Source organism: Pantherophis guttatus, chromosome 1 (assembly GCF_059756535.1).
Source record: "Pantherophis guttatus breed Tessera chromosome 1, ASM5975653v1, whole genome shotgun sequence".
In the NCBI taxonomy this organism is placed as follows: Eukaryota; Metazoa; Chordata; class Lepidosauria; order Squamata; family Colubridae; genus Pantherophis; species Pantherophis guttatus.
In genome coordinates, this window is record NC_142063.1 from 106,324,874 (window position 1) to 106,339,416 (window position 14,543).

The following is a 14,543-nucleotide window of genomic DNA, read 5'->3' on the forward strand; positions in this document are numbered from 1 at the left end:
ATAGATACAATCAAATCATAAAATACAAGCAACAAGTGATAAATCATAAGATACCAATAGGAGAAGATAGTAGGAAAGATGAGAAGAGAAGGATAATAGCAATTCAGCCCCACTACATGGCTAAATATATTTAGGGTTAGGCCAGATTAGTCTTCATTATGGCAGAATTTCAGCGAAGCAGGGAATCTGACCCTCAAGCAATTCTGTTGCACATGCTAGTAAATGTTTCTGCATATAAATGAATATAAGTGCATGCTTGTGCATGCACCTCACAATCTTTCATATGATGCATGTTCAGGTCAGGGGTAAAATCTACTTACCTTCCTTACTGATTCGAAAGTGCATGCGCTGCACGCACAGACCTTCTGTGAATGCGCAGAGGGTAAAAAACATATTACTTCCTGGTTAAAACCAGGTGGGTGGGCGGAGCCTTGCGCCGCCATCACTACTGGTTCTCCGAACCACCTGCCACAATCGCTACCGGATCACCTGATCCGGTCCGAACCGGGAGCATTTCATCCCTAGTTCAGGTCCTGACACTGCTATTCAAAGTACAGTAACTTTATATTTGATGAGCCTCCAATGTTTTCTGGGAAGCTCTCATATTATTTGTTGTGCTAGAGACAAAAGAGGACATGTTTGAAAAAGCAGAGTTTCACTTACTCGCTTATAATCAACTGGCACAAAGGTGATGGAAAGCTGCAGGGTGTTGGTGTTGGTGTTGGTGTTGGTGTAGTCTCCACTGGTGTAGTTGGCATGGTTGTGCTCATTGGAGGAGTTGTTGTTGGCTCCACCTGACAGTAGGGCTTATTGATATCAGGCACTTGCCAGTAGTTAGCCATTTCTGAGCAGGAGGAAGCTTTCTGTCCATTGGGCTTGCGACAATCATCTGATTGGTCATTTGAACAACTCCCTAAGGAAAAAAAGAGGCGAATCATAAGCAGGCTAAAAATGCAAGTTGTATGAATATTCAGCATGCCAAATTGGAATAATATTTGGATGCCAGGATGGATTTCCTATTTCAATAATAAGAAACAATGATATAATATGGGCACATTTCTGTAACATACAAGCACACACACATTGTGAATGATGACTCACATCAGTATTTGTGTCTATTTGTATATGTATGGGTAAATTTACTTTATATCAGGGGTGTCAAACTGAAGGCCCATGGCCAGGATCTGGCCCACGGGGTGCTTAGAATTGGCCCGCGGGGCGGCCCTGGAAACAGCAAAGGACCAACCCATGGTGCCTCTGCCAGTGAAAACGGGCTCCCAATCTCCGTTTTCAGCTGGGCTGGCCTCCTTCCTGAGCTCTGTTTTCACTGACAGAGAGTTGCAGGAGGCTGTCCCAGCTGAAAACGGAGATTGGGAGCCTTTTTTTTTTGTTGGCAGAGTGTTTGGGCCGCCACAGGCACCCCTGACATGAGTGACATCAAGATAGTTATGCCTACCCTAGCCATGCCCATCGTGGCCCCCTGAGGTCAAACACAACCCTGATGCAGCCCTCAATGAAATTGAGTTTCACAGCCCTACTTTATATCAAGTCACTTAGAAAGTGTCATCACCTAGCCTACATGGCTTGTCTTACAACCTAAACTGGGTTGAACTTGATTAGAAACTGAATGGGAAACCACCTCGGAACTCCAACGTTATTTGTTAAGACTGGAAAAGGGATAAATATCCCAGGAAAAACTTTATTTTATTTATTTAATTATTTTGTCAACAAGTACAAGGAAACAGTATCAGTATAGACATAGACATGGACAAATGAAAAAATGGCACAAATAAATGGATATAAATAAGCAAAACATAGCCATAAACACATAAAATGAATACATATAAATGGGGACAGTAGGACAGGGACGGCAGGCACGCTGGTGCACTTATGCACGCCCCCTTAGGGACCTCTTAAGAAAAGTGTAAGGTCCATGGCAGACAGTTTAAGGTAAAAGGTATTGGGGTTAGAGAAACTAACAACAGAATCAGGTAGAGTGTTCCAGACATTTACTACTCTATTGCTGAAGTCATATTTTCTGCAATCAAGATTAGAGCAGATTACATTTAATTTGTATCTATTGATAGCCTTTGTGTTATTGCAGTTGAAGTTAAAGTAGTCATTAACAGGTAGGAAGTTATGTACTAAGCTTAGTTCAGAACGTAGACGACATAGTTCAAGGTTATCCAGGCCTAAAATTTCAAGCCTGGTGGTATAAGGAATTTTATTGCGAGCAGAGGAGTTGAGTACTCTTCTTGTAAAATACCTCTGGACCCCCTCTAATGTATTAATGTCCAAAATACAGTGTGGGTTCCAGACAGGTGAGCAGTATTCAAGGATAGGTCTGGCAAAGGTTTTGTATGCCCTAGAAACTTGTGAGAGACCATTTTCATAACACTGTTTAGCCATTCTGCATGAATGAAATTATTGAAAGCTAAGTCCATCTTGAAGGCAATTTTATTTCTGAACTGAATCAAGCCACTGATTCAGCTAGCTAGAAGTAGGTAGCAGCATCTTTGAATTCTTTTATAAATGGAAATGTAAGGAGTTTGAAAGATAAATATTCTGACTGCTAAACATCATTTTACTGCTAAACTTTAGTTTGTTATTGATTTTTATAATAGTGGACATATTTATGTATTAATTTTTTTTTAATTTGATTTATATGCCGCCCTTCTCTGAAGACTCAGGGCGGCTTACAATGCGTTAAGCAATAGCCTTCATCCTTTTGTATATTTATACAAAGTCAGCTTATTGCCCCCACAAGTGGGTCCTCAATTTACCTACCTTAGAAAGGATGGAAGGCTGAGTCAACCTTGAGCCTGGTGAGATTCGAACTTACAGTAATTGCAGACAGCTGGATGTTAATTACGGTGCTTTAGTCTGCAGAGCTAAACCAGGCAATTCCTTTCTTTTGAAGGTACCTCCTTGAAGAAAAAATGCTGAAATATTTTATTTATTCTTGTTACTTACCACACTGTCCCTCTGTGTTGTCTTGAAAGAGTTTATATGGAAGCATAATAAAGAAGGTGAAACCATTGAACGAAACAAAACTGTCGATGGCAGCGATTTCAATCGTCATGATAAAACCAGTACTAGTAGCCACAATGCCATCTTTGACAAAACCCTGTGGGACAGACTCATTGCCGAAAAAGATCTAGAAACATCAAAATAAAGGAGATTGAAGAGCATACTGCAATGTAAATCTGAACAATTTACCTGACGTCATTTTAATGCATTTTAGTTCAATTGCTTCTATAATGCTTATGTTCTGCTGCCTTTTAGAATGTTTTAAAAATAGAATTTGTTTGTTGCAACCTGCCTTTCCCACAAAGTACTGTTCAAGCTAACATTCAAATAATAATAGTAATAATATTTTGACTTTGCAGCAAACCAGCTTACTCGGAACTGCCTGCATACCGAAACATTACTTCAACAGCTCTTACATCGCTGGTTATGACTTGAACTGTTAAGTTTTTACCAGTTCCAGACTGTGAATCAAACTGAAGATTAACCATAATATTAAGAAAAAGAAAAAAAAACTATTTGTATAGGGTGTATAAGTATGTGCGTGTACACACATACACATACACACATGCTACGTATGTATGTGTGTGTGTGTTTCCCACGTGCGTGTTTCTCCATGTGTATGATACAATGATGTCCAACTGTTTGAAATTGCAACCATACATAATTGGCAATAATTTTTTTCCCCCTGAGTATAAATGCTGCTGGCTGAACTGTTCAGGCTTGCAGCTTCCGAAGGCACATAATCAATGGACAACTAGAATGTGACGGGTTGGATGTGTGAATGCTCTTCTGTCCCTATCAAACATCTTTTCCAAAGGGCAGTGTTGTGATTTGGTAGGCTTCTGTTTACATGGAAAATGGCTTCTGTTCAGGGGTGAAATCCAGCAGGTTCTGGCGAACTGGTAGTGGAAATTTTGAGTAGTTCGGAGAACTGGCAAATACCACCTCTGGCTGGCCCCAGAGTGGGATGGGAATGGGGATTTTGCAGTATCTTTCCCCTGGAGTGGGGTGGGAATGGAGATTTTGCAGTATCCTTCCCCTGCCACGCCCCCCAAGCCACACAACGCCCACCATGCCACACCCACAGAACCGGTAGTAAAAAAATTTGGATATCCCCACTGCTTCAGTTTAAAATGGTGTTTAGTTGTAGCCTAGACTTATTTATAACAATACTTTCCGTTCCACCCTTCCATCACTATGTGGCTCTGTGAGTCATCTGGAAGCTTCTATTTCCCCCAAGATGTGGCCTAATGGCATTGTTTTTAGGAAGATATTTATCTGAACTTTATGAAATGTATTTGTATGGGGAAACATCATGCCATAAATAAACTTTAATTCAAGTTCAACATTAAAAAAAATTCTTTTTCTATGATAACTAAAGATTCAACTACTATTTTGCAATATTGTCTTAACATACAGTAACTATAGCTTTCTCTATTATTTGGTTGAAACATTATTATTTTTAAAATCAATTTACCTTGTTAACTCTCACTCCTTCATGTATTACACTAGTTAGTCGGACTTCCATAGAGTTGTAATATATAATCAGGGATCTGGAACAGGATTGATTAGCAGCTACATCACAGAAGTTATTGTCAAGCAAAATACGGAGGTTTCCATATTTTTTCTCAATCTCTTTCACCAAGATATAAGTACAATTGCCATGAAAAGTGTAAGAAGTGCCGTCAAAAGTCATAAAATGGTAATGGTCCCAACCCTTACAGATACCTATAAGAAACATTTAAAAAGGTACACATTTAGGCATGCAGTCTTTAGAAATTTTAACAAAGGATATTTAATTCACCACTGAAAGAATTAGTAACCATGACATTTGAAGAACTACAGAGCTGTCTTGTAACCATGAAAAAGAATATGTCATAACTTGGCTGATGCTATAGGTTATATATACATGCACATACACATATATATGAAATAATAGCATATTACATAAAATTAAAATATAATATTTTTTCTTCCAGAAACCAAAGATGGAATGCTACACAGTTGCATACAAGAGATGGAGTTAAACCTGACAGAGCTTACTCCTTTGTAAATATGAATATTATACTGTAATCTATTTTGCTTACATTCACACTCATAGCGTTCTGTGCAACCATCTTTATCCACTATTTTCTTTGGTTCAAGTCCAGTGGCACAGATTATCTTCTCAGCTTGTGGAAGCGGCACCAAAACAATTCGGTTGTTCCCCTCACATGTTGCTTTAGTGCAATTATTAAACATCCATGTTTCATTATACTGGAAGGCAAACAAGAGAACATTATTCTAAAATTATTGACCTCATTAAAAACAGAAAGAAAGAAAGAAAGAAAGAAAGAAAGAAAGAAAGAAAGAAAGAAAGAAAGAAAGAAAGAAAGAAAGAAAGAAAAAGAAAGAGGTAAGGTCAATTAGGGAGCAATGGGGACCAATCCTATTTGGGAAGCAAATGGAGATTTTTCTAATGTGGAACAATAATACCATTTGGGAAACAAAGAGTGCCACCAGGAAGCAGACAGTTGATTTTATTTGGCACATAAGATAATCAGATATAGGTTTGCTTAGTACCTGTATGAGTAACTACTAAGAAGTCCTAGGCTTTAAACTAGACTGGAAAAGAATAGGGGGGGAAAAGTCATGACAAAAGTGCAGTGGCAAATTATTTCCATAGTGTTGCCAGGAAAATTGCACAAATGTGTCCAGGAAGCTAGTATGAGTTGAGTAAAAGAAGACATGCTCTGCATATACAGATCTCTATTAAATCTTCTACCTCAAGGACTGTGAAGGACTCTTGCTCGGAACAAAGAGAGCTGTGTTACTGAAGATGGGGCAAAAAATAAAGACCTGAGTGTAAAGGAAGAGCCACTGTTGCTAGTTGTGCCCACCCAAGGACTGTAACGCAATAAAGAAGAGCATTGAGTGCTATGCCCATAACCTTATCCTTCTTTCTCTTTCTGGATGATATAGTGGTTGGCAGTGCACTTTTTGGAATGCTGACATCTCTGTCAACATCTGTCACTGGATGGAATGCTGCTTACTACAAAATGCTAAAACAGATCAATGGGAATACTGGTTCTAAAGCAGATCACCCTTTCGGAAAGTGAGACCAACAGGAATCTTGAAAGCACAAGACTTCGTTTTACGGATCCACACTCACAGTAAGAAAAAAAAATAATACAACTGGGAATTCGAACATGGGCCACCACACTCCATGGCCAACATCTGTTGTTTTTCTTTTCAAAGAGACTTGCAGGAGGTCCTTTCTTTTGTTCAATTTGTTTTTAGAGCTTATGTGACACTTTGCATTTTGTCTTTCAGGTCAAACACTGGGCAAACAGTAGATGTAGTCAGAGAGGGCTTTGGGAATTACAAGGAGGTGTTTGGGGACTTTATGCTATCACCCCAGATTTAAACCTCCAGCGTTTGCTTTACTGAAGGCAAACGTTTAGAGAGTTGTGCCCCATTAGTTTAAATTCCCCATGCAAGTCTTATAAATGTCATATTTCATCCTAATTAATAGAAAATTGTATCAGGAGTGCATTAAAAAAAAATCACATTACCTTTCTAGGTGGATCCACATCAGGGCAATCTGGTATAGGAGTTGAGAAAATACTTTCCTTAGTTCTTGGGATTGGGGAAGTGTATGGTTTAATTGATGGAGCAAAAGTTGTAGAACTGAGAACAGGTAATGTTCCTGAGGTTGTAACTGGATGAGGAGTTGTTGTAGGGCAGAATACTGGATACCTCTTAATTTCACAATTTGCATCGCAGATTGCAGTAAAACGGCATCCAGAACCATCAGTTCTATTGTATATTACTTCCCCTGTTTAAAAAAATCAATAAATTAAAAGGCAGCATGCACAAATGCTATGAACCCAAACACATAATTAAATGTTAAATGCATGTGTAATTCAAACATTATGTTTTTGATTGCAACATGTCATTTTAATCAAGTTTATGCAGAAGCAAATCTGGTATACTATATAAGCATAAAAGAAGTTATCATTAAATGTGATTCAGGATGTGTTCTTGAACGGAGACCCATTGTTTTTAGCGGGTGTTACTCCCCAAAAACCGTGGATGATATTACAGCTTTCATGATTTATAATGAGCAAGTGTCAATTCCTGGGGGAGAGGGGGAAGGAGAGGGGGAGGGAAAGGGAGAGGGAGAGAGAGAGGGAGAGGGAGAGGGAGAGAAGAGACTAGCATGAGAATCAATAACCATTCCTTTTCTTTGTCTAGCCCCAAATAGTGCCAGACAGAGATGGATAAATAATTTATTCCATCCAATTGCAAAATTTCCTGAATCTAAAGGAGAATAAGAGACTATATGCAAGCCAGAATCTATACTTTTAAAATATTAAGCAAAATTATTAATAATTGAAAATTAACACAACACGTTTATTAAGAAAAAAGTTTGCTCATCAGGATATAAAACAATGCAGTCTCTAAGAAAAATACACATCAAAAGGCACATATTAACAGAAATGTTCACAAAAACTGTCCATATTATATAAAGTGGGAGAATAAGAAAAATGTCTGAAAATAGAATTTATATCCTTGTCTATCTCAAGCCTGAGGATCCCGGAAAGACACAGAACTCATAATCCAAATGCTGGGGAGCAGAGTGGCAAACTATACATTGCTCTTCCCATAAAAGGAATGACTGGCATATGGTAATGAGTCTCTAAGGACCAATATCCTTAAATTAAGCATTCAAAATAGGAACTGATGCTTTCAGACGCATTATAAAATAACAAAATGTTAAATGTCTGAATAAATGATAGCATTTTCTTTAGCTTCTCAGCAAAACAGCCTTCCCCAGACAAAGCAGTCGAAAACTATAGTGTACCTATGTGGAAGGGTGAGCTATAAATACATGTATAGTAAGAGCAATTTTTGAATGAAACTCACCAGGAGAAAATAAAGTATCAGGAGTTCCAGATACATGGCAGAAACATGGAGTTGATCTGCTTAAAGTAGTTGCTAGTGTGGAACCTGATATTGACAAAGACACAAAATATAACATAGAAGTAACCAAATGATAAGAGATTGATACCAACTGGAATTGTATTACCAAAATTTAATACTGCCCTTCATAAATTATGGCAAGAAAAAAAACTCCCTATCCCTACAAAAATCACAGTTAACTCAAAAATTCTGCAACCACAGTTAGGACAACAGCCACGTGCTTAGGAGAGTCATTCACCACTGACTACCTCAAATCCACATTTATTGAAAATACTGTCAGAAAAATCCAGCCCTAGTCACATATTGTAGTATGAATTAAACGAACTTCAATGAAGAAGTTGTTTCCTTAAAACATAGGAGCAAATGCAATTTCCCATTAAGGTAGATAAATTGCTACCACAGCTAAATTGATAAATATGCATCAAAAATGGTTTTTAAATGTCTTGCTGAGAACATGTAAGATAATAATGGAAATGACATGATATACTATTCTTTTCTCTCTCTTTCTGGTGTCACCAAATAAATATTTGACAGACTATGTTGACAGTGGAATAGAAAGACTTGTAGTTGTTTGCTTACCGGTTGATACTCCTACACTTGTAGAGACAACTGTTGAGAGTGGAGTAGGGAGAGTAGTGGTTGTTTGCTTTCCTGTTGTTACTCCTGCACTGGTGGAGAGGAGTGTTGACAGTGGAGTAGAAAGAGTAGTAGGTATTTGCTTTCCTGTTGTTATTTCTACAGCTGTGGACACCAAGGTGGTGCTTTGTGTGGTAGTCGGTGTAGTTGAGATAATTCCAGAGGTTACTGGTCTTGTTGATGGTGGAGTAGGAAGGGTTGTGGTTGTTTGCTTTCCTGTTGTTACTTCTGGACTTGTAGACACCAGGGGTGTGCTTGGACTAGTGGTTGATGCAGTGGAGATAATTCCAGAAGTGACTTGTCGTGTTGAGGGTGGAGTAGGGAGAGTAGTGGTTGTTTGCTTTCCTGTTGTTACTTTGGCACTTGTAGACACCAGGGGTGTACTTGGACTAGTGGTTGATGCAGTGGAGATAATTCCAGATGTGACTTGTCGTGTTGATGGTGGAGTAGGGAGAGTAGTGGTTGTTTGCTTTCCTGTTGTTACTTCTGCATTTGTAGACACCAGGGGTGTGCTTGGACTAGTGGTTGATGCAGTGGAGATAATTCCAGAAGTGACTTGTCGTGTTGAGGGTGGAGTAGGGAGAGTAGTGGTTGTTTGCTTTCCTGTTGTTACTTCTGCACTTGTAGACACCAGGCGTGTGCTTGGACTAGTGGTTGATGCAGTGGAGATAATTCCAGAAGTGACTTGTCGTGTTGAGGGTGGAGTAGGGAGAGTAGTGGTTGTTTGCTTTCCTGTTGTTACTTCTGCATTTGTAGACACCAGGGGTGTGCTTGGACTAGTGGTTGATGTAGTGGAGATAATTCCAGAAGTGACTTGTCGTGTTGAGGGTGGAGTAGGGAGAGTAGTGGTTGTTTGCTTTCCTGTTGTTACTTCTGCACTTGTAGACACCAGGGGTGTGCTTGGAGTAGTAGTTGATGCAGTGGAAATAATTCCAGAAGTGACTTGTCGTGTTGAGGGTGGAGTAGGGAGAGTAGTGGTTGTTTGCTTTCCTGTTGTTACTTCGGCACTTGTAGACACCAGGGGTGTGCTTGGACTAGTGGTTGATGCAGTGGAGATAATTCCAGATGTGACTTGTCGTGTTGATGGTGGAGTAGGGAGAGTAGTGGTTGTTTGCTTTCCTGTTGTTACTTCTGCATTTGTAGACACCAGGGGTGTGCTTGGACTAGTGGTTGATGCAGTGGAGATAATTCCAGAAGTGACTTGTCGTGTTGAGGGTGGAGTAGGGAGAGTAGTGGTTGTTTGCTTTCCTGTTGTTACTTCTGCACTTGTAGACACCAGGGGTGTGCTTGGACTAGTGGTTGATGCAGTGGAGATAATTCCAGAAGTGACTTGTCGTGTTGAGCGTGGAGTAGGGAGAGTAGTGGTTGTTTGCTTTCCTGTTGTTACTTCTGCACTTGTAGACACCAGGGGTGTGCTTGGAGTAGTGGTTGATGCAGTGGAAATAATTCCAGAAGTGACTTGTCGTGTTGAGGGTGGAATAGGGAGAGTAGTGGTTGTTTGCTTTCCTGTTGTTACTTCGGCACTTGTAGACACCAGGGGTGTGCTTGGACTAGTGGTTGATGCAGTGGAGATAATTCCAGAAGTGACTTGTCGTGTTGAGGATGGAGTAGGAAGAGTTGTGGTTGTTTGCTTTTCTGTTGTTACTTCTGCACTTGTAGACACCAGGGGTGTGCTTGGACTAGTGGTTGATATTGTGTGTGGTAGGGTGGATGAACTGGATGTTGTGGAAATGTACACATTTTTGGCTGATGTAGGTTTGGAAGTTCCTGATGTTGTGACTGTTTGGCAATGGCTGTAATCACAACAAAGGAATTTCACCTGGTAGTTGACACATTTATATGGTTTCTTTGTCTGCTCTGTATGGTTGCAAACCAGTCCAACCTTTACGTTGCACTGGAAATTCTGCTCAGGGGCGGGATTCTTAGTGTGTGCATAGTCCTTTGCCTGGCATTCAATGTCTTGGGGATGCTCACAAACCAATCCACGTGCTCGTATGTCTTCAAAGCGCTCAAAATCACCATCAGGGCTAGTCTTTGGATTGTGGTCATCAAACCATTGTGTCCACTGGCATTTAGGATGGCAAGATGTGGATGCGGGTTGCACTGAACTTAGTGTAGAAGGCTGGGAGGTAGAGGTAGTGGTCTCAATAAAATGTGGAGTTGTAGATTGAGGTATATAAGGTGGTGATGTTTTTGTTTCAGTGGATGGAATTGTCTCTGCAGTAGTAGTTGTAATATGGATTGATGTTGTGGACAAAGTTGCTGACAATGGAATAGAAAGAGTAGTGGTTGTTTGCTTTCCTGTTGTTATTTCTGCACTTGTAGACACCAGGGGTGTGCTTGGACTAGTGGTTGATGCAGTGGAGATAATTCCAGAAGTGACTTGTCGTGTTGAGGGTGGAGTAGGGAGAGTAGTGGTTGTTTGCTTTCCTGTTGTTACTTCGGCACTTGTAGACACCAGGGGTGTGCTTGGACTAGTGGTCGATGCAGTGGAGATAATTCCAGAGGTCACTTGTCGTGTTGATGATGGAGTAGGAAGAGTTGTGGTTGTTTGCTTTCCTGTTGTTACTTCGGCACTTGTAGACACCAGGGGTGTACTTGGACTAGTGGTTGATATTGTGTGTGGTAGAGTGGATGAACTGGATGTTGTGGAAATGTACACATTTTTGGCTGATGTAGGTTTGGAAGTTCCTGATGTTGTGACTGTTTGGCAATGGCTGTAATCACAACAAAGGAATTTCACCTGGTAGTTGACACATTTATATGGTTTCTTTGTCTGCTCTGTATGGTTGCACACTAGTCCAACCTTTACGTTGCACTGGAAATTCTGCTCAGGGGCGGGATTCTTAGTGTGTGCATAGTCCTTTGCCTGGCATTCAATGTCTTGGGGATGCTCACAAACCAATCCACGTGCTCGTATGTCTTCAAAGCGCTCAAAATCACCATCAGGGCTAGTCTTTGGATTGTGGTCATCAAACCATTGCGTCCACTGGCATTTAGGATGGCAAGATGTGGATGCGGGTTGCACTGAACTTAGTGTAGAAGGCTGGGAGGTAGAGGTAGTGGTCCCAATAAAATGTGGAGTTGTAGATTGAGGTACATAAGGTGGTGATGTTTTTGTTTCAGTGGATGGAATTGTCTCTGCAGTAGTAGTTGTAATATGGATTGATGTTGTGGACAAAGTTGCTGACAGTGGAATAGAAAGAGTAGTGGTTGTTTGCTTTCCTGTTGTTACTTCTGGACTTGTAGACACCAGGGGTGTGCTTGGACTAGTGGTCGATGCAGTGGAAATAATTCCAGAGGTGACTTGTCGTGTTGATGGTGGAGTAGGAAGAGTAGTGGTTGTTTGCTTTCCTGTTGTTACTTCTGGACTTGTAGACACCAGGGGTGTACTTGGACTAGTGGTCGATGCAGTGGAGATAATTCCAGAGGTGACTTGTCGTGTTGATGGTGGAGTAGGAAGAGTAGTGGTTGTTTGCTTTCCTGTTGTTACTTCTGGACTTGTAGACACCAGGGGTGTACTTGGACTAGTGGTCGATGCAGTGGAGATAATTCCAGAGGTGACTTGTCGTGTTGATGGTGGAGTAGGAAGAGTAGTGGTTGTTTGCTTTCCTGTTGTTACTTCTGGACTTGTAGACACCAGGGGTGTACTTGGACTAGTGGTCGATGCAGTGGAGATAATTCCAGAGGTGACTTGTCGTGTTGATGGTGGAGTAGGGAGAGTAGTGGTTGTTTGCTTTCCTGTTGTTACTTCTGGACTTGTAGACACCAGGGGTGTACTTGGACTAGTGGTCGATGCAGTGGAGATAATTCCAGAGGTGACTTGTCGTGTTGATGGTGGAGTAGGGAGAGTAGTGGTTGTTTGCTTTCCTGTTGTTACTTCTGCACTGGTAGACACCAGGGGTGTGCTTGGAGTAGTGGTCGATGCAGTGGAGATACTTCCAGATGTGACTTGTCGTGTTGATGGTGGAGTAGGGAGAGTAGTAGTTTTTTGCTTTCCTGTTGTTACTCCTGCACTGGTGGAGGGGAGTGTTGATGGTGGAGTAGGGAGAGTAGTGGTTGTTTGCTTTCCTTTTGTTATTTCTACAGTGGTGGACACCAAGGTGGTGCTTTGTGTGGTAGTCAGTGTAGTTGAGATAATTCCAGAGGTTACTGGTCTTGTTGATGGTGGAGTAGGAAGGGTTGTGGTTGCTTGCTTTCCTGTTGTTACTTCTGCACTTGTAGACACCAGGGGTGTGCTTGGACTAGTGGTTGATGCAGTGGAGATAATTCCAGAAGTGACTTGTCGTGTTGATGGTGGAGTAGGGAGAGTAGTGGTTGTTTGCTTTCCTGTTGTTACTTCTGGACTTGTAGACACCAGGGGTGTGCTTGGAGTAGTGGTCGATGCAGTGGAGATAATTCCAGAGGTGACTTGTCGTGTTGATGGTGGAGTAGGGAGAGTAGTGGTTGTTTGCTTTTCTGTTGTTACTTCTGCACTTGTAGACACCAGGGGTGTGCTTGGACTAGTGGTTGATATTGTGTGTGGTAGGGTGGATGAACTGGATGTTGTGGAAATGTACACATTTTTGGCTGATGTAGGTTTGGAAGTTCCTGATGTTGTGACTGTTTGGCAATGGCTGTAATCACAACAAAGGAATTTCACCTGGTAGTTGACACATTTATATGGTTTCTTTGTCTGCTCTGTATGGTTGCACACTAGTCCAACCTTTACGTTGCACTGGAAATTCTGCTCAGGGGCAGGATTCCTAGTGTGTGCATAGTCCTTTGCCTGGCATTCAATGTCTTGGGGATGCTCACAAACCAATCCACGTGCTCGTATGTCTTCAAAGCGCTCAAAATCACCATCAGGGCTAGTCTTTGGATTGTGGTCATCAAACCATTGCGTCCACTGGCATTTAGGATGGCAAGACGTGGATGCGGGTTGCACTGAACTTAGTGTAGAAGGCTGGGAGGTAGAGGTAGTGGTCCCAATAAAATGTGGAGTTGTAGATTGAGGTATATAAGGTGGTGATGTTTTTCTTTCAGTGGATGGAATTGGTGTTGTTCCTCTGGTAGTTTTAGTAGCTGTTGTTGATGTCAAAGGACCACATGGTTCAAAATTGCAACAGAAGAATCTGACCTCATAATTGTAGCACACTGGTGGAGTCTGATCCTTGTTATTGCAAATCAAGCCATCAGTTGGTGTGCATATTATAATTTGATTGAGAGAATGCAATGTTTCATCGGGAAATTCTTTTGCTCTGCATTCCACTTTTTCTGGATTTTTGCAAAGTTTATGTCCTTTGGCTCTTATGTTTTCCGGAGTTTCATAATCTCCATTGGTTGAATCATATGATGGGTAGTTAAAATCATACCAACCCATCCACTTACAAACTTTATGCACACACATTGTTGTTTTTGTTGGAATTGATTCTGTAAGATAAAACATAATTGTTTCAATAACATGTATCGAAAACCTCTGCTATTGAGGAGCAGACTACTTTTGCCCATTGTATAATTTATTATCTAAAAGTAGATGCCTTTAAAAAAAAAAGGCAGTACTCTTTGTGATGCTTGTAACTTTAAGGAAACAAAATAGGAAAGATGTTTATGTACGAGTACTCCTCGACTTACAATAGTTCATTTAGTGAGCCTTTGAATGGCACTGAAAGAAGTGACTTATGACCATTTTTCACATGGTCATAACCATTGCAGCATCCCCATGGTCATGTGATTTACATTTGGATGCTTGACAAGTGCCTCACATTTATGATGGTTGCAGTGTCTCAGAGTCATGTGATCCTCTTTTGCGAACTTTTCACAATGGGGAAACCAGATTCACTTAACAGCCATGTTACTAGTTTATGAACTGCAGTGATTCACTTAACAAATGTGGCAAGAAAGATTGTAAAATGGGGCAAAACTCACTTAAC

The 14,543-nt window shown here is 40.8% G+C and overlaps 1 protein-coding gene across 1 annotated transcript in view; it reads right to left on the reverse strand.

Annotated features, from left to right (window-relative positions):
• The window catches only part of LOC117665207 (uncharacterized), a 70,929-nt gene that overhangs the window by 18,143 nt on the left and 38,243 nt on the right, over window positions 1-14,543 (reverse strand). Inside the window, exons 30-36 of the mRNA XM_087880391.1 lie at window positions 8,575-14,043; window positions 7,939-8,022; window positions 6,585-6,847; window positions 5,118-5,286; window positions 4,508-4,758; window positions 2,974-3,157; window positions 664-913 (exon numbers count right to left, since the gene is read on the reverse strand). Of these exons, the coding sequence (XP_087736517.1) occupies window positions 664-913; window positions 2,974-3,157; window positions 4,508-4,758; window positions 5,118-5,286; window positions 6,585-6,847; window positions 7,939-8,022; window positions 8,575-14,043 (6,670 nt within the window). The remainder of the gene's footprint in view (window positions 1-663; window positions 914-2,973; window positions 3,158-4,507; window positions 4,759-5,117; window positions 5,287-6,584; window positions 6,848-7,938; window positions 8,023-8,574; window positions 14,044-14,543) is intronic.